The sequence below is a fragment of the Diadema antillarum genome, unplaced genomic scaffold, assembly GCF_040938485.1.
Source record: "Diadema antillarum isolate AM-2024a unplaced genomic scaffold, OU_Dant_1.0 scf00000165, whole genome shotgun sequence".
Classification (NCBI taxonomy): Eukaryota; Metazoa; Echinodermata; class Echinoidea; order Diadematoida; family Diadematidae; genus Diadema; species Diadema antillarum.
In genome coordinates, this window is record NW_027271054.1 from 884,867 (window position 1) to 909,206 (window position 24,340).

General features: G+C 39.8%; 1 protein-coding gene across 1 annotated transcript in view; it reads left to right on the plus strand.

The window, feature by feature from the left end:
- Positions 1 to 3,982: 3,982 nt before the first annotated feature.
- LOC139722445 (uncharacterized) overlaps positions 3,983 to 24,340 on the plus strand; it is a 29,330-nt gene continuing 8,972 nt past the window's right edge. The window contains exons 1-5 of the mRNA XM_071633739.1: positions 3,983 to 4,058; positions 5,732 to 5,874; positions 6,497 to 6,545; positions 22,992 to 23,437; positions 23,652 to 23,895. Coding sequence (XP_071489840.1) covers positions 3,983 to 4,058; positions 5,732 to 5,874; positions 6,497 to 6,545; positions 22,992 to 23,437; positions 23,652 to 23,895 — 958 coding nt within the window. The remainder of the gene's footprint in view (positions 4,059 to 5,731; positions 5,875 to 6,496; positions 6,546 to 22,991; positions 23,438 to 23,651; positions 23,896 to 24,340) is intronic.

Below are 24,340 nucleotides of genomic sequence, written 5' to 3' on the forward strand. Positions count from 1 at the left end.
ATAGACTCTGGAGCGAGTCATCATGGCAACAATCAGCCACTTCGACTGAGGCAACGGTTAGCTCAGCTCCTGTTAACACGTGAAGGTTCGAGAAAATAAATGACTCATGGTTTGGTAGTGCAGGGCCTTTGATATAATGCATGTTACTACAAATTACCAACAATTGTTATCCATAATACGTCTTTTTCCCGGAGAAAATGGGATAAATGATGTTCGGACTGGATTTTTAAGTTGAAAAGTTTTGAAGTACCCAGTAATATAAAAAAGCAGGACCTGCGGAAAGGGTCGTGGGGGTATGGGGGTGGGGTGGGGGGTCATGGGGATCTGTGGGGCTGGATGCCCGCACACTTTGTGTCAAGTTGTTCGAAAGTTGCCTCCAAAAGGAGCCCAAGGGGGGGGGGGGGGGTGTTAACCTCCTTATATAAATGATCCAATTGTATATTAATTGCATTATATTGTATTCCAAATAAGAAAATGAAACTATGAGAAACTTGGCGGGCAAATCGTGATGACAACTCACAATCAATTCACCTTATTTTTAGCGATTGTAGGCCTAGGGAACTATACATGTAACCATTTTGTTATAATCTTATTCCATAAAAAATGCCACTATTATTCACAATTTAAATGAGTTCCGTTCTGTTCTGTTCTATTTGAACGTTTTCCAGCACTGCATTAGTTTCAGTTTGTTTTATTGTTTAGTATCAACTTTTGTCCACTTGATACAATAAAAAAGTAATGAGGGGCACATCGATGCTCTAGGCCTATACGTCTCTACACCCACGTGGGTGAAACCCAAGTAAGTAAACAATCTCACCATACAATTACAATGGACTCGCCTATTGAGTAACCCTTGCATATAATATACGCACGATGTTTAATGAGATGCAGTTTGTTTTTCAGTATCAGTTTATTCGCTATTAAAACCCCTACTTTGATGTTTTGACACATAGTTTTGCCCATTAACACTCCCCAGCCCTTGCTCATCTTCATCTAAATGTTGGACATTCCTTATCCTCAAAACTGTGTCCTCAGAGGCGGATCCAGGAATTCCGTAATGGGGGGGGGGGGACGGGGGGCAAAATATATCTCTGGTAGTGCCACTTTCGGGTTTAATCAGCTGGAAAAAAAAAGGGGGGGGGGGCTCCCGTGCCGTTTCTCGTGCCAATGCCAGGTTTAATCAACTGACCACGACACCGTAAGAAAAAAACAACAACAAAAGCTTCATCGCAATTTTCTGGTGCCACTATACAATCAAAATTTAAAGGGGGGGGGGGGCACAAGTGCCCCTTTTGGTGCACTCCCTCTGGGTCAGCCACTGGTCCTATACCGGTACTGCGTGGTCAGACATGATTTTATTCAAAATGAAGAATATCATCAAGATAGCAGGGAAATAGTCATAGAGTCTTGAAGAACTCAAGTGTAAAATCATATAATATCAAGAGTGGATGTGGAAGCAAAAGAAAATTCAGGAGGAAGAAAATAAAACGGCAAAAGCGGGGGGGGGGGGGGTGCTGAGCAAGCAGCGAACCCTCACCTGGTGTACCAAGAAGCAACAAAATGAAAGTTAGAGTCAACCAACAAAATGCGTAATGCACATCATCAAACATATCAAAGTGTATATAAAATGATTATTATTATCTGGAAGTAAGACTGGATAGATCATAAACAGGAAAATTAATGGTTTTGGCTGACGCGAGTAAAAATGAGTGAATACATGAGAAAGAAGGAGAATAACTGAAATGGTAAAGTAGAAGGAGTTGCAAGATATTTGAATTGCATGAGAGTGAAAAAAAAAGCATGAGATTAAAAACAGGTAGCGAACTGAAATAAAATTTTCAAATTAATTAAGCGGAGTAACATGGAAGAAAAGACTTTCTAAAAAGTCCTTTATAATAATTATTATTGCTCGGAGGATCGATGTTCGAGTAAAAAGAGGTGATGATGAACAGTGAGTGGGAAGGTCAATGTACAATGATTATAAGCCAATAAAAGTTGACATGATAGGCCCTATAATGAAAACCCTTGTTTAAAATCCCGCAACGTTGCTATTTTTATTTACCACCGCGAAAATTCAAACACCAATTTCGCGCCGTGGACATGTTCCCGATCCCAGAAAAGAGCGCGCCGATTAACCACATAAATGAAGCATGCTGCCCTCAACGGTACACTTGAGTAATTTGCATGGCGGTAGCCATTTGCCACCAAGATTACCGTGGGACAGCTATCAAAAAGGTAAGGTTAATTCCCAAACTTGCCGCCCCATGAGTGTAAGCGTGTCCTGTTTTAACAGGAAAGTGTTTCCTTAAGTATGTGAAGAATTTCCAGTAGGAGATCGAGGTGGGAATCATCCTGGTGAAGCAGTGGAATCGCTACGTTTGTGCCCAGTAGCTGCGCGGTGTCGTGTACCAAGCAAGAGTCGAGTTGCGTGGACGCGGGCGAACTTCCCTTGACCGTGTGGTGCACGATTCACGTCACTCGATCATGCACGCCTACACTACAGGGTACAGTACACGACAGGGGGGCCACACTTACTAATGGATATTTATGGCCCTAACAGTTTATAATCTCGACTCTAGTATGGAAATTGGGATTACTAAGTAGATTTACTATGTAGGTCTAAACTGCTACCCTTACCAAGCAAGTTACCAGGGCCGTGGCGTGGTCGTAGCGTCAGTGGTCCAGATAATACTTAATATCGATTCTAGTTGTTAGCACTTGCACTTTAGTTAGCAGAGACCTAACGAACGTTAGCATTATTTGGTGTAACTTGTGAGGAGATTACGACTATGTTTTTTCTGGCATTTGTTTGTTTGTTTGGGTGTTAGACTATACTGGAGATTGTAAATTTAATGACATGTAGGCAATACTTTCGCAACTCCTTGACCTTGTCAAATGATCTCCAAACATGTACAAATTCACCCTCGTTCGTCAGTATCCTAAAATACGAGTCCCAGAGCAGAAGTCGAATAGAAGTTAAGTTTGAACACTTTTTTGTGTTGAGAAATTGTTTGAAAATCTTGATCGCTTGAAATGCTGCTCTGTGCACAAGCATTTAAGCAATCGGCACAGCGACTGGCGACAGTAATGAATAATATGTTTAGTGCATGCACTAAGGCCATATGGCCAATATGGGTCGATCATTTTGATCCGAGTGTAACTGCGGCCAGCCCGAATGCGAACATAGTATAACTGTGTGAAGGAGCGCCCTGGGTGGGGCTACTAGGAGTCTGAGTGTAGCGATCACAGCACACAGCGGCTTTTTCTATGGTGTCTTTAAAAAGCTAAAGTCTTGTTTTTTTCCCTTTTCCACGGCCAAGTCTTGCGATAACGGTTGTACAAGGTAGCTTCTAAACAAAGCGGTTAACCGCGGTTGAGCATGTGCATGAGTGAGTCCTGCCACTTAATATATCTTTCTCTTTCCTTTCTGTCTTCTTTCATTTTCAGGTATTCCTAAATTTTCCTTTCCTTCCTATCAATCATTTCTTTGTGGGTTTTCTCTTGTCTAACTTGCTCAATTTGCTATTTAATCATACTTTCTGAAGTTGTTCTTTAATTGTTTCCTTCATGGGTCATGGTCTTTCCCTCTAGGGTTCTAAGTACCTTTCCTGTCTATCCTCTCCAATGTCCTTTTCTTATGTGTCGTTCTAATGAAATGTATCATTTTCTCTATTTCCTTTTCAACCAGTATAATTCTTTTCTTCCTATTTATCCTTGCTCTCATCCAGTTTTGATTCATCTCTCATTCTATTATTCTACCTAGTAGTGATTTTTTGTTTTCAATCTTTGTATTTTTTTCTTTGCTTTCCTCTTTTCTTTTCAAACATATCCATCTGTCCCTTACTTTCCTTTATAATGCAACTTTCTCACCAACTTGACTAAAACTTGTCTGTCCTGCAGGTGCTATTTTCCAGAGCTGATCCATGAGTAGACCTACTGTAATACTAGTATAGCACCGGTACAAACCTGCCCTGCGTCAATCATGTGGCCAGTCAACCAATGGCAGATGCAGGGACAATGGGGAATGCAAGCCCAGCAGCAGTATCAAGCTAATGCTGGTGAGTCTAAGTGCTTCTTAAAGGGATAATATACATTGTACAGGAGTATTGGTGGAGATGGAGATCGGGCTTTTAACTTTGTGCAAGATACCAAGAAACCACTTAGGAAATGGTACAGAGCATACCATTCTATCTAAAGAGGAATTCAAAGTTTATTTCATGAAAATCAGTTTTTGGAATGGCTGAGACATCCAAAAACAAGGTAAATCAAAGCGTCCTGAATAAAAGATGTATCCCACCTTTTATTAAGATAGCTCTGTTTTGGATATCTAACCCATTTCAAAACCAATTTTCATCAAATAAACATTGAATTCATCTTGGAATTACATGCTTTTTCATATTTCAGAAGAGGTTTCTCAATATCTCACTTAAGAATGTGAGAAAACTGAAGTAATCCCTTTAATTTTTGTAGCTTGCAGACCTGTAAAGACTGCCTAAGGGTCAAGAGTAATACTGTATAAGCTGTTACTTTCGCGAATTTCGCGAATCACTGTTGGACTGCGAATTTAGCAACACCTGAAAATGTCGCCATATGCTAGGGTGATAGTGCACTTATGATAGCCACAGTGTCAATTCGCGAAAAGAACATCGTGCAGAAATGTCCGTGACCTCCTCATTTGCGAAAATATCTGTACACGAAAATAACAGCTTTTACAGTTAACCGATAGTGTTTTGATTATGCAATACTTTGCATTTACTTCGCTGTTACTTCACATTGAAAATGTGATTGAAGTGTAATGAAATCCAAAAGAACGCAATTAAAAAAAACACAGCAACAAAACAAACTTAAAAACCACAACAAAACAAAACTAAAAACCAGAGCATAATATCTCATAGTATTTAGTGTTTCATGTCAAATCTGAGATGAAATTTTAAAATCTGATATGAAATGATAATTGTTTACCTGTCTACATACAAAAAACCAAAAAAAAACTACAAACTAGGAAAGGGGCATGGGCTCAAGCTCAGATATGTCTCCTTAACAGCAGTTTAATACTTTGATTTTTTTTTTTTTGGAAAAATGAAAAAACAAAAAAATAAGGATGCTTAGAAATTTAAAGGACAAGTTCACCTTCATAAACATAAGGATTGAGAAAATGCAACAATATTAGTAGAACACATCAGTGAAAGTTTGAAGAAAATTGGACAATCGATGCAAAAGTTATGAATTTTTTAAATTTTTGTGCTGGAACCGCTGGATGAGGAGACTACTACAGCTTGTGAGTCATATGCGTACAACAATACAAAGAAAATGTAAAAGAAATTCAACATATTTTCACTTTTTTCGCATAATAAAACAGCACTTGACTTGCCTCTTTCTAAAGGCAGGGGGAATAATATTACCCATAACATTTGTTGGTAACGAGTCAGGGGAATGTGTACTTTTTTCAAAAGATGGAATTTTGTGAAATTCTCTTTATATTTTCCTTATATTGTTGTACGCATGTGACATCTAAGTTATTCATACACTGCAGTAGTCTTCTCATCCAGCGGGTACTGCACAAAAACTTCAAAAATTCATAACTTTTGAACGGATTGTCTGATTTTCCTCAAACTTTCAATGATGTGTTCTACTAATATTGCTACATTCTCTCAATCCTTATGTTTATGAAGGTGAACTTGTCCTTTAAAGACCTTGCCTTAATTTCTTGCTGCCGTCCCATTCCCAACAGCGACTGACTGGGCTGCCCTGGCCCAGGAATGGATAAGACAGAAGGAGGCCGCAGATGTGCCGCCCCCTGCACCACCGGTCTCTGAGCCACCACCCCTGCCCCCAGTTGGCGACTTCAACAACCAACCACCCCTTCCCCCACAGGTAGGGTAGAAATTAATTGTAGTAGATTGCTCTGTCAACACTTCTTGGAACTGTTCAGTTGTGTTCTTAGTTTTTTCTTTTCAAATATATATCTTTGTTATAGGCGAGTTTACTAGTGTGTTCAGATTTATAATACTTTTCCGTGAAGACTTGGGATCAAGGAATTTAATTCACCTCTATGTGGAAAGTACATGTGCTTTTCAATAGTTTAATTTTCACAAATTTCGCTGGGAGCCAAGACTTGTGACAGTAAAACATACACAAAAGTGTTTGTTTGCACAATGCATTAAATGCCTGTGGCAATTTGGAAAAGTTTCATGCTGCCAAAAAGGACATCGGCTCCAATTCGCAAAAGTTTTATGAAGCAAATGTTTCTGGTTTCACAGTACCTTTGTTGACTATACCAGTACATTGTTTGTAGTAACTGTAAACTGTACAATGATTTTGTGATAATGATTCTTCAGTTGATATCCGCATATTGAAGCTATACAAAACTCTGAGCTTTGATGCAGGGTTGATGAGATAGAATATCCTGGTAGATATTCTAAATGCAAGTATTTACCTGTCACAGATACCCTGTAATTACCATGTTATATGTTGTGTGTGAATATGTTTTCCATAGATTCCTCCGCCAGCCCCACCCCCTCCCCACGATGATGGCGATAAGCAAGGTAATGTAAAATTTTCACCAATAAGACAGTTCACAATTAGCTCATGGGGTGCATAATGGTATAGATGACCTTAGTTTTGTTGTTGTTGTTTTTGCTGTTGTTGATAGTTGTTCTGCTCTTCACTCATTTTCAAAACGGGGTAATGCATTTAAGCTTACCTGACGTACAATTTCTACAACTCATGTTCAAACATATGAACTTCCGTACTGACGAGGTGACCAGTATGGTCTTACAGTGGACACTTTGGGGGGCATCCGTTTCATTGCTTTGCATTGAATACATTGACAACCCTTTCTGTCAATATTACCAAATACTTGGCTTGCTGTCAGGTGAATGCGCTAGCAAGCACCATCAAGGTTCCATTGATATAATCATTTACTGGTTCATCACGGATGCCTTTCTCAGTGAATTAAAAAAACCGACAAGCCTGATTGTACAAATTACCCTTTTCTGCTCTTGTGCGTAGTCAAACTGAGAACTGGCTTATTCCGTGAAATGGTGCAGTTATTTTCTGTGTAGATGTGTTCAGTCTGTGCGTTTTGTAGCAGAACTCGCTCCACAAAACAAACAATGATGTCTATACCAAGGTGATGATTCTTCTTGTGCATTGTCTTTGACTGTGAGAAGGAGCTAGGCCTCTGCTTCAGATTACTGTCCAGCTTGGACATTAATATTTGAGGACTCAAGTCCTTAACGAGACATGAAACTCGTCACTTTAAAGACGAGTTAGGTGATACGCTTGGGGTCATCAGATATCGGTTATCCGTGATCGACAAAGAAAAGAATGCAATATAGCACCTGGAAGTTATAATGAGATACTTAGTTGAACTTTTTTGGGCCTACATTATTCAGATCACATTTGTTTTTCTGTCACACAAACTAGGTGGAAATTCTGTGCGTGTGCGACTAAGTTGATTTACGGACTTTTTGAGTACGTACAGTGCATAAACTTAGACCCCGTTAACGGTGCGGGGCTGGGCGGAGCCGCGGCCGCGGCCAACCTCAATTGCGAGGCCGAGCCCGCAATTTAGTCCGTTTACACTGCCGGACTCGACCGCGCTTTTGATTCAAACCTTTCATTATTTTGTCGTAGTGGCGCTCTACTTGTAAACAAACGCAATTTGGTATTGTCTGGTTTTCAGATCCTTTGCCAACTGCCAATTCCGTGGCGACGAAGTCGCCGTTCGGGCAAAGGCTTTTGCCGAAGGAGAAAATCCTTTGCAGGACAAAACCACCTTCAACTATACTAGTTTTCGACGTTGCAGTGGTTAATATCCTGAATAGCGAAATAGTACAGGCGAGGGTTTGGAAGCCAGACTAGAATTGGCCGCGCATTTAGCCCAGTTTGCGTTTACACTGAGAAAAAGGCCGGGCGCGACCGCGGCTCGGCCGCAGCCGAGACCACCTCCAGAGCGTGGCCTAATGCGAGGCCAAATTTGGCCCCGCATTTGGCCTTTTGCGCGTTTACACCGAAATGAAGGTGGGCTCGGCGCGGCCGAGCCTCACACTGTAAATGGGGTCCAAGGGATCCTCGGCACGTACAAATAAAACATGACAATTAAGTGTTTATAACCATCCTGGCTTTAACAGTGGTCTTTTAAAACATGACCTTTGACCATTATTTACATAACCAATATGACTCCCTCTAATCTTGCTATCATAATGATCAGTTCAGAGAGCTCTTAGAGCTGTATACAAGCCTGTGAGATTTATCAGCAGTAAAACCAATGAAGCCTCCGATACAAAACAAGGGATACAGAGCAAGTGAGTCTGTTTACATGAGAATGTGATTTATCCTGGACGAAAGTGATACCTCAATTAAAGAGAAAAGGGCAAAAGAAAAACGGGCCAAACGTACGGCTCCAGCGAGAGAGACATCGCCTTTAACCATGTAACTATAGGTCTCCTCCAACTAAGAGTACACTTTGAACGAAAGCTTATACGTGAATGATAATTTATGACGATCTCACGTGATCGACACACATTCAAAGGGGAGAGTTAGAAGTGGAAGGAGTGCTTAATCGTGTCATTAATAATTCCTAATCAATGACACCCCTACTATAGGCATATCATAATTTCTCATCTAAAATCAATGGCCTATAGGACTCATGCACCATTGCTTGTATCTTGCATAAACTTTGTTTTTTAAGCTTTGAGTGAAACGTGTCATAACATAACTCTGTAATTCCATCAGCAGTGATTGACATGATAAAGAAGAGAGATATATCACCGTATTGAACGCTTAGAACCTAAGGGGGGGGGGGGTATTATAGCATGATACTCGGTTCTTTACTGCCCAGATGCCAACAACACCCATCACCCACGGCCACGCATAGAGAAACAACCATGGCGAAAATAAAACTTTCCTTTCTCATAGGCAGAATGACACAGAACCCCGTCAAACACACTTCACTTTTATTGGCAGGGATGGACATGAAAAAATTCATTACTAATACTAAACAGCGCATGCATTCCATTCATGTGGCGCGAGATACCTCTATAGCAACATAAAGCCTGTCTTCAACTCCGTTGGTCGAACAATGACAACTTGAAATTTCAAAGAGATGAGTGAGACGCTATATTCACCTGGCCTAGAGTTAAATTTATTCAGTTCTCATTCCTACTTCAAGTTGGGTTATGTTAGTGTAATCATTCCCATCTGCAGTATAACAAAACCAAAGTGAGGGAAAAGGGGAGAGAAAAACGAGAGGTGGCAGAAGTAAAACTGCATGCACAACTGCAATCCATATCATTGCGTGTGACAAGTGAAGCAAAGGTATTAGTTGTTTAGCAGTGTTTTATGAGCATAAACAGGCAAATAGACAGACAATGTCAAATATAAAAACCATCAATTTAATGTCAGAGAAGATGGTAAACAAGATGCATTGAAACTGTAACTAAATCGCTGCTCTTCGACTCGGTCAAGGAACGTCCAACTTTATATTCAACAAAAAAAAAATGTTAGGGGAAAGAAACAAATTTAGATATAACATTCGTAAATTAAAAACAAGAAAAAGAAAATGTCCACGTCAGGATTTTAAAAAACGCCGCACGCCGCATTATATTCTAGATGGGAATACGGTGTTGATGCAAAGGTCCAATGATTGTCTCATTACTTTAAAAGCAATCTATGGTTCCCTTACCATCACCAGTACCACACCACAATGACGTCTCTAAAATCAATGGTAGCACATTTATCATTGCATCGTGTATTAACTCCCTTTTCCTAAACTACCAGTGGAACGTGTCATATTATAGTGTGTATTTCGATCAGTAGTGATTGACTTTAAAGAAGAAAGATAATGCAAAAAATTGAACGCTTACCACATTGCTTATAGGGCTATTCCAGTTTGGTACTGATCTGTTCTATTCTCCAAGATGCCAGCAACATATATCACCTATGGCTAACTAGTGAAACAGCCATGACGAAAATAAACGACAGAGAACCCCGTCATAATCACTACACTTGGAAAGGTGTTGCCCGAAATTCCTCATTATGAAGCAATATCAAGTCACTTCCTTCCCTGCCTGTCTTTAACTTCGTTATTTGGTCAAACAATAACAACCTGGAATTCCAAAGAGATAAGCGAGACGCCATGCACCTGGACTAGAGTTAATTAATTCAGTTCCCATTCATGTTAGTTATGTAAACGTACACGTTCCTAAATATCCTGCTACAGTATAACAAGAACAAATGAAGAGAAAAGGAAAGAGAAAACGAATGGTGGCAAGCGGGGTACTGTGTCAAGGGGCAATTTACAACATTACGTGTGACAAAATTAATGAAGCAAACCCAACCTCCAAACTCCAATGCAAAACAAGGGAAATAGAGTAGCTGTGTTCATGACATAAGAGTGAAGCTGAACTGCAGAAAAAAAAAGAAAAAAAGAAATAAAAGGGAAAAGTCCTGCGGGACTCGATTAACTTCTCTCCTTCCGGTCGGGCATTATAAACACGCAGCGTGCTAAGCGATTCTGCCACACGGAAGATCCGATGATCTTGTGCGAAACTTAAATCTATCTATGTATGCTATACACAACACAAATTTACATTGATATTCAGTTTTTTGGCTATATACGTCAAGTGACTGATAGCGCTATTCAACTTCCCACGAGTGGCCGCGTGGATTCGATCAATATACAGTTACAAAGATAAATCGGGAATCGTTTCAACCAGATTCCATTCTCATTTTCAGTGATCGACAACGAAAATAATGTTAAGTAGCGACTTGAAGTAATATTGAGAAATATTCGTGAAGTCCAATTCTTTATACAGTCCTACATAATTCAGATAAAATTGTTTCTGTCATGCAACTAATTGAAAATTTCGTGTGGTGTCGGCGTGTTCAAGTAAGTTGATTGGAAAGGATATGTGAATAAATATTTACCAATAGGTCTTTATATTGTAAAAAAAAAAATCAAACATGGCCATGCGGTCTTTTAAGAGTCATCTTCACTTTAACATTTGTAATTTCAAGTCCAAGTTGCCTGTCAAAGCAATGTGGTCTCCAACACAAAACAAAGGGATATTGTGTGTGTCTGTGTGTGTGTGTGTACGTTTACATGAAAACGTGATTTCTACATGGACGAAGGTGAATACTCCATAAAAGAAAAAAAGCAAAAGATATAAGTATTTTGTTTCGTGCTCCTTTGGGGTTCGAACCCGTACGTGTGCAACATCACGTCTCTTGTGACGTCGCCTTTATCCTCTCGGCCATGTACGTCTTGACGAGAAAATTTGAGGAACGTAAGCTTATAATGTGAAAGATGATTCAGGAATCGTTTGGTCCACATTCCATTCTCATTTTCAGTTTTTAGCTGCAAAATTATCAACCTGATGAGGAGATTTGAAAAAATAAAATGCATGATTACTGCAGCTTATTGTCTGAGCTACCACATACTTAAGTTTGAGAGGAAATGGAGCAAAATCAGCTGAAATAAAGGTGCTTAAACGTTGTCAAGTCAATGCATGGTTTAAAAAAAAATCACCTCCCATAGACATAACACGTCAACTTGTCTGATTTTGAGTCTTTACCTTTAATCACAATTTGAAGTATGATGGTAAGTCTTCTCGAACTAAGAGTGTGGAACGGAAGCTTCTACGTGAAAGACGAATCATGACGATCACCCGTGACCGACACATCTTCAAAGGGATCAGTTATTAGAGGTGGAAGCCCTCGTGCCAAGATATTGTCTCAGCAATTCCAAAGCAATGATACCCTTACATTTAGGTATACCATAATTTCCCTCTGAAAACATTGGTATTATTCATGTACAATTGCTTGCCTTGTCTATAAACTTTGCTTTACAAACTTTCGGTGAAAGGTGTCATAACATAATTCTGTAACTCCATTAGCAGTGATTGACTACATAAATAAAGATATATCAAATTGAACGCTTAGCGCGTATAACTAAGGGGGATTTTAGCCTGATGCTGTGCTATTCACTGCTCAGATACCAACAATACTCATCACCTACGGTTACGTATAGAGAAATAGCCATGACGAAAATAAGGTTTTCCTTTTCTTTGGCAGGTAGACACACAACCCCTTTGAACACACTATAATTGACAAGGAGGGACATGAAAAGTTCATTACTACTACTAAACAGTGATGCCTTCTACTCATGTGGCACAAGATACCTCTATAGCAACATAAAACCTGTCTACAATTCCGTTATTGGGTCAAACAATAACAACTTGAATTTGAAAGAGACGAGCGAGACGCCATACACCTGGCCTAGAGTTAATTTATTCAGTTGCCATTCCTGCTCCGGTTGTGTTATGTAAATTATTTTCCGACCTGTCTTGTGCAGTGTAACAGGAACAAACGTAGAGAAAAGGAAAGAGAAAACGAAAGGTGGCAAGCGGGACACTGTATACCAAGGGCAATTTACAACATTACGTATGATAAATGAAGCAAATCCAACCTCCAGCCTCCGACAAAAAAAAAGGGGGAACTTGAGTGACTGTGTGTCGTGGGGTAATGACATCGGAATGAAGCTGAACTGCCAAAAGAAAAACAAAGAAAGAGAGAGAAAAAAATAATAGCGTCCTGCGGGTCTCAAACATCTCGTCCTAAGGTGGTGTGTAATGACCATGCAGCGCGCCAAGTGACTATAAAGCCACACGGCTGTCCCGAAGATTGGATGTGAAATTTATATCTTTATACCATATACAACATGAAAAAGTTCATTACTACCACTAAACAGTGATGCCTTCCACTCATGTGGCACAAGATACCTCTATAGTAACATAAAACCTGTCTACAACTCCGTTATTAGGTCAAACAATAACAATCTGGAATTTCAAAGAGATGAGCGAGACGCCATACACCTGGACTAGAGTTAATCAATTCAGCTCCCATTCCTGCAAGTTATTTAAACGTACATGTTCCTACCTATCCTGCTACAGTATAACAATAACCAATGAAGAGAAAAGGAAAGAGCAAACGAAAGGTGGCAAGCGGGACACTGTAACAAGGGGCAATTTACAACATTAAGTGTGACAAAATTAATGAAGCAAACCCAACCTCCAAACTCCAATGCAAAACAAGGGAAATAGAGTAGCTGTGTTCATGACATAAGAGTGAAGCTGAACTGCAGAAAAAAGAAAAGAAAAAAAGAAATAAAAGGGAAAAGTCCTGCGGGACTCGAGTGGCTCGCAGTGGGATTCGATCAAATATACAGTTACAAAGATAAATCGGGAATCGTTTCAACCAGATTCCATTCTCATTTTCAGTGATCGACAACGAAAATAATGTTAAGTAGCGACTTGAAGTAATATTGAGAAATATTCGTGAAGTCCAATTCTTTATACAGTCCTACATAATTCAGATGAAATTGTTTCTGTCATGCAACTAATTGAAAATTTCGTGTGGTGTCGGCGTGTTCAAGTAAGTTGATTGGAAAGGATATGTGAATGAATATTACCAATAGGTCTTTATATTTAAAAAAAAAAAATCAAACATGGCCATGCGGTATTTTAAGAGTCATCTTCACTTTAACATTTGTAATTTCAAGTCCAAGTTGCCTGTCAAAGCAATGTGGTCTCCAACACAAAACAAAGGGATATTGTGTGTGTCTGTGTGTGTGTGTGTACGTTTACATGAAAACGTGATTTCTACATGGACGAAGGTGAATACTCCATAAAAGAAAAAAAGCAAAAGATATAAGTATTTTGTTTCGTGCTCCTTTGGGGTTCGAACCCGTACGTGGTGCAACATCACGTCTCTTGTGACGTCGCCTTTATCCTCGGCCATGTACGTCTTGACGAGAAAATTTGAGGAACGTAAGCTTATAATGTGAAAGATGATTCAGGAATCGTTTGGTCCACATTCCATTCTCATTTTCAGTTTTTTAGCTGCAAAATTATCAACCTGATGAGGAGATTTGAAAAAATATAAATGCATGATTACTGCAGCTTATTGTCTGAGCTACCACATACTTAAGTTTGAGAGGAAATGGAGCAAAATCAGCTGAAATAAAGGTGCTTAAACGTTGTCAAGTCAATGCATGGTTTAAAAAAAAATCACCTCCCATAGACATAACACGTCAACTTGTCTGATTTTGAGTCTTTACCTTTAATCACAATTTGAAGTATGATGGTAAGTCTTCTCGAACTAAGAGTGTGGAACGGAAGCTTCTACGTGAAAGACGAACACCCGTGACCGACACATCTTCAAAGGGATCAGTTATTAGAGGTGGAAGCCCTCGTGCCAAGATATTGTCTCAGCAATTCCAAAGCAATGATACCCTTACATTTAGGTATACCATAATTTCCCTCTGAAATCATTGGTATTATTCATGTACAATTGCTTGCCTTGTCTATAAACTTTGCTTTACAAACTTTCAGTGAAAGGTGTCATAACATAATTCTGTAACTCCATTAGCAGTGATTGACTACATAAATAAAGATATATCAAATTGAACGCTTAGCGCGTATAACTAAGGGGGATTTTAGCCTGATGCTGTGCTATTCACTGCTCAGATACCAACAATACTCATCACCTACGGTTACGTATAGAGAAATAGCCATGACGAAAATAAGGTTTTCCTTTTCTTTGGCAGATAGACACACAACCCCTTTGAACACACTATAATTGACAAGGAGGGACATGAAAAGTTCATTACTACTACTAAACAGTGATGCCTTCTACTCATGTGGCACAAGATACCTCTATAGCAACATAAAACCTGTCTACAATTCCGTTATTGGGTCAAACAATAACAACTTGAATTTGAAAGAGACGAGCGAGACGCCATACACCTGGCCTAGAGTTAATTTATTCAGTTGCCATTCCTGCTCCGGTTGTGTTATGTAAATTATTTTCCGACCTGTCTTGTGCAGTGTAACAGGAACAAACGTAGAGAAAAGGAAAGAGAAAACGAAAGGTGGCAAGCGGGGCACTGTATACCAAGGGCAATTTACAACATTACGTATGATAAATGAAGCAAATCCAACCTCCAGCCTCCGACAAAAAAAAAGGGGGAACTTGAGTGACTGTGTGTCGTGGGGTAATGACATCGGAATGAAGCTGAACTGCCAAAAGAAAAACAAAGAAAGAGAGAGAGAAAAAAATAATAGCGTCCTGCGGGTCTCAAACATCTCGTCCTAAGGTGGTGTGTAATGACCATGCAGCGCGCCAAGTGACTATAAAGCCACACGGCTGTCCCGAAGATTGGATGTGAAATTTATATCTTTATACCATATACAACATGAAAAAGTTCATTACTACCACTAAACAGTGATGCCTTCCACTCATGTGGCACAAGATACCTCTATAGTAACATAAAACCTGTCTACAACTCCGTTATTAGGTCAAACAATAACAATCTGGAATTTCAAAGAGATGAGCGAGACGCCATACACCTGGACTAGAGTTAATCAATTCAGCTCCCATTCCTGCAAGTTATTTAAACGTACATGTTCCTACCTATCCTGCTACAGTATAACAATAACCAATGAAGAGAAAAGGAAAGAGCAAACGAAAGGTGGCAAGCGGGACACTGTAACAAGGGGCAATTTACAACATTAAGTGTGACAAAATTAATGAAGCAAACCCAACCTCCAAACTCCAATGCAAAACAAGGGAAATAGAGTAGCTGTGTTCATGACATAAGAGTGAAGCTGAACTGCAAAAAAAAAAAGAAAAAAAGAAATAAAAGGGAAAAGTCCTGCGGGACTCGATTAACTTCTCTCCTTCCGGTCGGGCATTATAAACACGCAGCGTGCTAAGCGATTCTGCCACACGGAAGATCCGATGATCTTGTGCGAAACTTAAATCTATCTATGTATGCTATACACAACACAAATTTACATTGATATTCAGTTTTTTGGCTATATACGTCAAGTGACTGATAGCGCTATTCAACTTCCCACGAGTGGCCGCGTGGATTCGATCAATATACAGTTACAAAGATAAATCGGGAATCGTTTCAACCAGATTCCATTCTCATTTTCAGTGATCGACAACGAAAATAATGTTAAGTAGCGACTTGAAGTAATATTGAGAAATATTCGTGAAGTCCAATTCTTTATACAGTCCTACATAATTCAGATGAAATTGTTTCTGTCATGCAACTAATTGAAAATTTCGTGTGGTGTCGGCGTGTTCAAGTAAGTTGATTGGAAAGGATATGTGAATGAATATTTACCAATAGGTCTTTATATTGTAAAAAAAAAAATCAAACATGGCCATGCGGTATTTTAAGAGTCATCTTCACTTTAACATTTGTAATTTCAAGTCCAAGTTGCCTGTCAAAGCAATGTGGTCTCCAACACAAAACAAAGGGATATTGTGTGTGTCTGTGTGTGTGTGTGTACGTTTACATGAAAACGTGATTTCTACATGGACGAAGGTGAATACTCCATAAAAGAAAAAAAGCAAAAGATATAAGTATTTTGTTTCGTGCTCCTTTGGGGTTCGAACCCGTACGTGTGCAACATCACGTCTCTTGTGACGTCGCCTTTATCCTCTCGGCCATGTACGTCTTGACGAGAAAATTTGAGGAACGTAAGCTTATAATGTGAAAGATGATTCAGGAATCGTTTGGTCCACATTCCATTCTCATTTTCAGTTTTTAGCTGCAAAATTATCAACCTGATGAGGAGATTTGAAAAAATAAAATGCATGATTACTGCAGCTTATTGTCTGAGCTACCACATACTTAAGTTTGAGAGGAAATGGAGCAAAATCAGCTGAAATAAAGGTGCTTAAACGTTGTCAAGTCAATGCATGGTTTAAAAAAAAATCACCTCCCATAGACATAACACGTCAACTTGTCTGATTTTGAGTCTTTACCTTTAATCACAATTTGAAGTATGATGGTAAGTCTTCTCGAACTAAGAGTGTGGAACGGAAGCTTCTACGTGAAAGACGAATCATGACGATCACCCGTGACCGACACATCTTCAAAGGGATCAGTTATTAGAGGTGGAAGCCCTCGTGCCAAGATATTGTCTCAGCAATTCCAAAGCAATGATACCCTTACATTTAGGTATACCATAATTTCCCTCTGAAATCATTGGTATTATTCATGTACAATTGCTTGCCTTGTCTATAAACTTTGCTTTACAAACTTTCGGTGAAAGGTGTCATAACATAATTCTGTAACTCCATTAGCAGTGATTGACTACATAAATAAAGATATATCAAATTGAACGCTTAGCGCGTATAACTAAGGGGGATTTTAGCCTGATGCTGTGCTATTCACTGCTCAGATACCAACAATACTCATCACCTACGGTTACGTATAGAGAAATAGCCATGACGAAAATAAGGTTTTCCTTTTCTTTGGCAGATAGACACACAACCCCTTTGAACACACTATAATTGACAAGGAGGGACATGAAAAGTTCATTACTACTACTAAACAGTGATGCCTTCTACTCATGTGGCACAAGATACCTCTATAGCAACATAAAACCTGTCTACAATTCCGTTATTGGGTCAAACAATAACAACTTGAATTTGAAAGAGACGAGCGAGACGCCATACACCTGGCCTAGAGTTAATTTATTCAGTTGCCATTCCTGCTCCGGTTGTGTTATGTAAATTATTTTCCGACCTGTCTTGTGCAGTGTAACAGGAACAAACGTAGAGAAAAGGAAAGAGAAAACGAAAGGTGGCAAGCGGGGCACTGTATACCAAGGGCAATTTACAACATTACGTATGATAAATGAAGCAAATCCAACCTCCAGCCTCCGACAAAAAAAAGGGGGAACTTGAGTGACTGTGTGTCGTGGGGTAATGACATCGGAATGAAGCTGAACTGCCAAAAGAAAAACAAAGAAAGAGAGAGAAAAAAAAATAATAGCGTCCTGCGGGTCTCAAACATCTCGTCCTAAGGTGGTGTGTAATGACCATGCAGCGCGCCAAGTGACTATAAAGCCACACGGCTGTCCCGAAGATTGGATGTGAAATTTATATCTTTATACCATATACAACATGAAAAAGTTCATTACTACCACTAAACAGTGATGCCTTCCACTCATGTGGCACAAGATACCTCTATAGTAACATAAAACCTGTCTACAACTCCGTTATTAGGTCAAACAATAACAATCTGGAATTTCAAAGAGATGAGCGAGACGCCATACACCTGGACTAGAGTTAATCAATTCAGCTCCCATTCCTGCAAGTTATTTAAACGTACATGTTCCTACCTATCCTGCTACAGTATAACAATAACCAATGAAGAGAAAAGGAAAGAGCAAACGAAAGGTGGCAAGCGGGACACTGTAACAAGGGGCAATTTACAACATTAAGTGTGACAAAATTAATGAAGCAAACCCAACCTCCAAACTCCAATGCAAAACAAGGGAAATAGAGTAGCTGTGTTCATGACATAAGAGTGAAGCTGAACTGCAGAAAAAAAAAAGAAAAAAAGAAATAAAAGGGAAAAGTCCTGCGGGACTCGATTAACTTCTCTCCTTCCGGTCGGGCATTATAAACACGCAGCGTGCTAAGCGATTCTGCCACACGGAAGATCCGATGATCTTGTGCGAAACTTAAATCTATCTATGTATGCTATACACAACACAAATTTACATTGATATTCAGTTTTTTGGCTATATACGTCAAGTGACTGATAGCGCTATTCAACTTCCCACGAGTGGCCGCGTGGATTCGATCAATATACAGTTACAAAGATAAATCGGGAATCGTTTCAACCAGATTCCATTCTCATTTTCAGTGATCGACAACGAAAATAATGTTAAGTAGCGACTTGAAGTAATATTGAGAAATATTCGTGAAGTCCAATTCTTTATACAGTCCTACATAATTCAGATGAAATTGTTTCTGTCATGCAACTAATTGAAAATTTCGTGTGGTGTCGGCGTGTTCAAGTAAGTTGATTGGAAAGGATATGTGAATGAATATTTACCAATAGGTCTTTATATTGTAAAAAAAAAAAATCAAACATGGCCATGCGGTATTTTAAGAGTCATCTTCACTTTAACATTTGTAATTTCAAGTCCAAGTTGCCTGTCAAAGCAATGTGGTCTCCAACACAAAACAAAGGGATATTGTGTGTGTCTGTGTGTGTGTGTGTACGTTTACATGAAAACGTGATTTCTACATGGACGAAGGTGAATACTCCATAAAAGAAAAAAAGCAAAAGATATAAGTATTTTGTTTCGTGCTCCTTTGGGGTTCGAACCCGTACGTGTGCAACATCACGTCTCTTGTGACGTCGCCTTTATCCTCTCGGCCATGTACGTCTTGACGAGAAAATTTGAGGAACGTAAGCTTATAATGTGAAAGATGATTCAGGAATCGTTTGGTCCACATTCCATTCTCATTTTCAGTTTTTAGCTGCAAAATTATCAACCTGATGAGGAGATTTGAAAAAATAAAATGCATGATTACTGCAGCTTATTGTCTGAGCTACCACATACTTAAGTTTGAGAGGAAATGGAGCAAAATCAGCTGAAATAAAGGTGCTTAAACGTTGTCAAGTCAATGCATGGTTTAAAAAAAAATCACCTCCCATAGACATAACACGTCAACTTGTCTGATTTTGAGTCTTTACCTTTAATCACAATTTGAAGTATGATGGTAAGTCTTCTCGAACTAAGAGTGTGGAACGGAAGCTTCTACGTGAAAGACGAATCATGACGATCACCCGTGACCGACACATCTTCAAAGGGATCAGTTATTAGAGGTGGAAGCCCTCGTGCCAAGATATTGTCTCAGCAATTCCAAAGCAATGATACCCTTACATTTAGGTATACCATAATTTCCCTCTGAAATCATTGGTATTATTCATGTACAATTGCTTGCCTTGTCTATAAACTTTGCTTTACAAACTTTCAGTGAAAGGTGTCATAACATAATTCTGTAACTCCATTAGCAGTGATTGACTACATAAATAAAGATATATCAAATTGAACGCTTAGCGCGTATAACTAAGGGGGATTTTAGCCTGATGCTGTGCTATTCACTGCTCAGATACCAACAATACTCACACCTACGGTTACGTATAGAGAAATAGCCATGACGAAAATAAGGTTTTCCTTTTCTTTGGCAGATAGACACACAACCCCTTTGAACACACTATAATTGACAAGGAGGGACATGAAAAGTTCATTACTACTACTAAACAGTGATGCCTTCTAATCATGTGGCACAAGATACCTCTATAGCAACATAAAACCTGTCTACAATTCCGTTATTGGGTCAAACAATAACAACTTGAATTTGAAAGAGACGAGCGAGACGCCATACACCTGGCCTAGAGTTAATTTATTCAGTTGCCATTCCTGCTCCGGTTGTGTTATGTAAATTATTTTCCGACCTGTCTTGTGCAGTGTAACAGGAACAAACGTAGAGAAAAGGAAAGAGAAAACGAAAGGTGGCAAGCGGGGCACTGTATACCAAGGGCAATTTACAACATTACGTATGATAAATGAAGCAAATCCAACCTCCAGCCTCCGACAAAAAAAAAGGGGGAACTTGAGTGACTGTGTGTCGTGGGGTAATGACATCGGAATGAAGCTGAACTGCCAAAAGAAAAACAAAGAAAGAGAGAGAAAAAAAATAATAGCGTCCTGCGGGTCTCAAACATCTCGTCCTAAGGTGGTGTGTAATGACCATGCAGCGCGCCAAGTGACTATAAAGCCACACGGCTGTCCCGAAGATTGGATGTGAAATTTATATCTTTATACCATATACAACATGAAAAAGTTCATTACTACCACTAAACAGTGATGCCTTCCACTCATGTGGCACAAGATACCTCTATAGTAACATAAAACCTGTCTACAACTCTGTTATTAGGTCAAACAATAACAATCTGGAATTTCAAAGAGATGAGCGAGACGCCATACACCTGGACTAGAGTTAATCAATTCAGCTCCCATTCCTGCAAGTTATTTAAACGTACATGTTCCTACCTATCCTGTTACAGTATAACAATAACCAATGAAGAGAAAAGGAAAGAGCAAACGAAAGGTGGCAAGCGGGACACTGTAACAAGGGGCAATTTACAACATTAAGTGTGACAAAATTAATGAAGCAAACCCAATCTCCAAACTCCAATACAAAACAAGGGAAATAGAGCAGCCGTGTTCACGGGTTACGTACACTTGATAAAATAATATGATAAATGACATCGGAGTAAAGCTGAACTGCCGAAAAAAAAAAGAAAAAGAAAGAACGGGAAAAGTCCTGCGGGAGTCGAACTTCTCTCCTTCCGGTATGGCGTTATGAACACCCAGCGCGCTAAGCGATTACGCCATACGGCTGTCCTGAAGATCGAATGAGAAACTTAAATGTATAATAACACTGTCGTTATAGCGTTGACTTGTGATGGCGCTATTCAACTTCCCACAAGTGGCCGCGTGGATTCGACCAATATCCAGTTGCAAAGAACAATCGGGAATTGTTCCGTACAGATTGCATTCTCATTTTCAGTTTTTAACTACAAAATTGTCGACCTAATGAGGAGATTTGAAAATATAAAATACATGATGACTGCAGCTTATTGTCTGAGCTACAACATACTTAAGTTTCAGAGGAAATGGAGCAAAATCAGCTGAGATAAAGGTGCTTAAACGTTGTCAAGTCAATGCATGGTTTTTAAAAAAATCACCTCCCATAGACATAACACGTAAACTTGTCCGATTTTGTGTCTTTACTTTTAATCACAATTTAAAGTATGATGACGTCATCAAATTTTAAAACCATGACATGGACTTGAAAGGCAAATGTTCAAAGCAAAACATATCTGAATTTGGGGTAATATTAAGCTTAAACAATAGAGATACGAGCAAATGAATGTCAGAAACAGTACCTCAAAAAAATTAATTCCACTTTTTTGATTTCAGATGATGATATGATGACGTCATGAGTTTTCCTGGCAATATCGGTACTTGAAACGTTATTTCCAATTCATATGCTTTTGTAATATGCAAGAGAAATATAGGGTCAATGGACGATTTAAAGAGCTATGGCGAAATAAACAAAGACATGTTTTTTCACTATATTTGCAGAAAGACGCGCGCGCGGAATTTCAACTTTGACGCCAGTGCATTCCTTTGTTATAGGTCAAAATCGATCGGAAATCAATGAATATTGTTACTAAAAGTATCAGAAATCCAAATCGGTCAAAAAAATTGCATTTTCATGTTAGTTACGCCCTCTGCGCGCGAAATTGCGCGGACGGACGCGCACGCGAGAAAATGTTTGAAACGCTTAAAATTGTCTGAAACTTCGAGATTTCCCATTGGGAAGTCGTTTTGAGCCTTTTAAAATTTTGACGCGCGCAAACGCGCGCGTAATGATGACCTGGGTAACTAGCGTTAAAATGTAAGATAGAGCGTGACCTGAACTTTATGTCCACCGAAAATGATACAGAAATGATATCTAGTTATGAAGTTATGATCGATCATGTGACAAGGTCCGAAAATCACAAAATGGCGCCTAGATGACGTCATAGATATGTTACTGTCATGAAAACCTTATTGTGGTTAGATATTGTTATGAGACATGTTGACTGAAAATGTCATGTTATTCCGTAATGTCATTGTTGAGATATTGACGACACAAAATGTGGCAGAAAGAAAGAAGAATAAAAAAAAAGAGAAATTTTGACAATCACAATAGGTGATACGCTGATAGCGTATCACCTAATTAGATGTTTGTTGCATCAGAATGCAAGCAATCCGAAAAAAAAATGAAATAAAATGGGGAAAAAAAAACCAGCTAAGCAAGAATTGGTGATATGTAACACAGTGACAGAAAGTAGTGCATGTTGTGGCACATTACTGAAGGATAACAGCATTTTGACTTCGCAAAGTGTACACTTTAAGTTTTTGAGATATCTGTATGGAGACGTGCTGTATAAGTAAACAAATGCTTGTCGTGCATTTAAATTTGTATCCAGATATATCCATGGTAGAATTACTGGAGCTTTGAGAGAATTGAATTGTGTTAAATTGCAGGGTTTGATCAAATGGCCCATCAACTGCCAGCCCCGCCCCCACCACCCCAGATGCCTGACGTGTCTCAACCACCCCCGCCCATGTCATGGGACTGGAACCACCAGGCACCTGCTATGCAGTTTCAGCAGGGCTCTTTCTCAGGACCAGACGCAGACTCCGGCTCCATTGGGCAGGGAGGACGGATGGCGCCCTCGCAGCCCCCTCAGCGCTTTGACTATGCCCACGGCAGCGGCCATGGCAGCGGCCACGGCAGCGGCCACGGCGGTGGCGGCGGCGGCTCCGTGCAAAGGTTTGATCACCAGCATGGCCTGGAGGGAGGGGGAGAGGCGCAGGACCAGCACCTGGCCCCCTCCTTTCACCACCAGCCCCCTCCTCCCCCTCCCATGCAGCAGCCCGAGAGATTTGACTACAATCATGGTGGGCATAGCAATGACTATCACCAGGAGGTATGTACCATACCCCTTTACTCTCTTCCCACATCCACTTGTTGACCCTATTCAAACTTCTTTTTTTGTAATTATGATATGATACCAATCAAAGATTCAGAAGTGCTTTCTCATCATTCCATGACACTATCTGCTTACTGCTCCAAAATATTGATCTTTGTACATTTATTAAGATAAACGAGTTTGCCAATTTGTCCTTTTTATTTGGTGAAAGGCCTATCACCATGGTTACCAGCCCCATCACCAGCAGTGGCATGCCCCGCCCCGCCAGGAATACCAGGAGATGGGCATGGGGAGGGAGCGCATGCCCCGCGCTCAGCACTACTTTGAGGAGAGGGGTCACGACAGCAAGAACCACCACCGCGATTACCACCAGCAGCCTGACTTCATGCGGGAGATGCAGTACTCACATCATCCGTACCACGAGGTGGAGGAGGAGGAGCCACGCCCCGCCCTGGGTAAGATGATGCTCACCAAAATGGGGAGAGTTCTTTGGGGATAGAAACTGAAATATTCATGTGGATTGAGTGACTGCAGCAATATCACAACACATCAGTGAAGTTTGGCGTCACATTTGTACAGTGATATCAAGAATATACACTGTAAAACAAGGAATGTTCGCGTGATTTTAATTTTTCGAATTTCGCGAGAGCGGAGTTTCGCAAAATTAAAATACATGCCAAAGATCTTGTCTAAATTATACACATTGAATGTTAGAGGCAACTCGCAAAGATTTCATGCTGCGAATAAGGTCGTCGGCTCCCATTTGCGAAAATTTAATACGGCGAAAATATCATGTTTTACATTAAAGAGATTCCACAGCAAGGAAATGGGGGGGGGGGATGTTAAAGAAGACACATGTACTCTGTTTAAGTCCTTTTTCTATGGTTTCCTTCTATATGT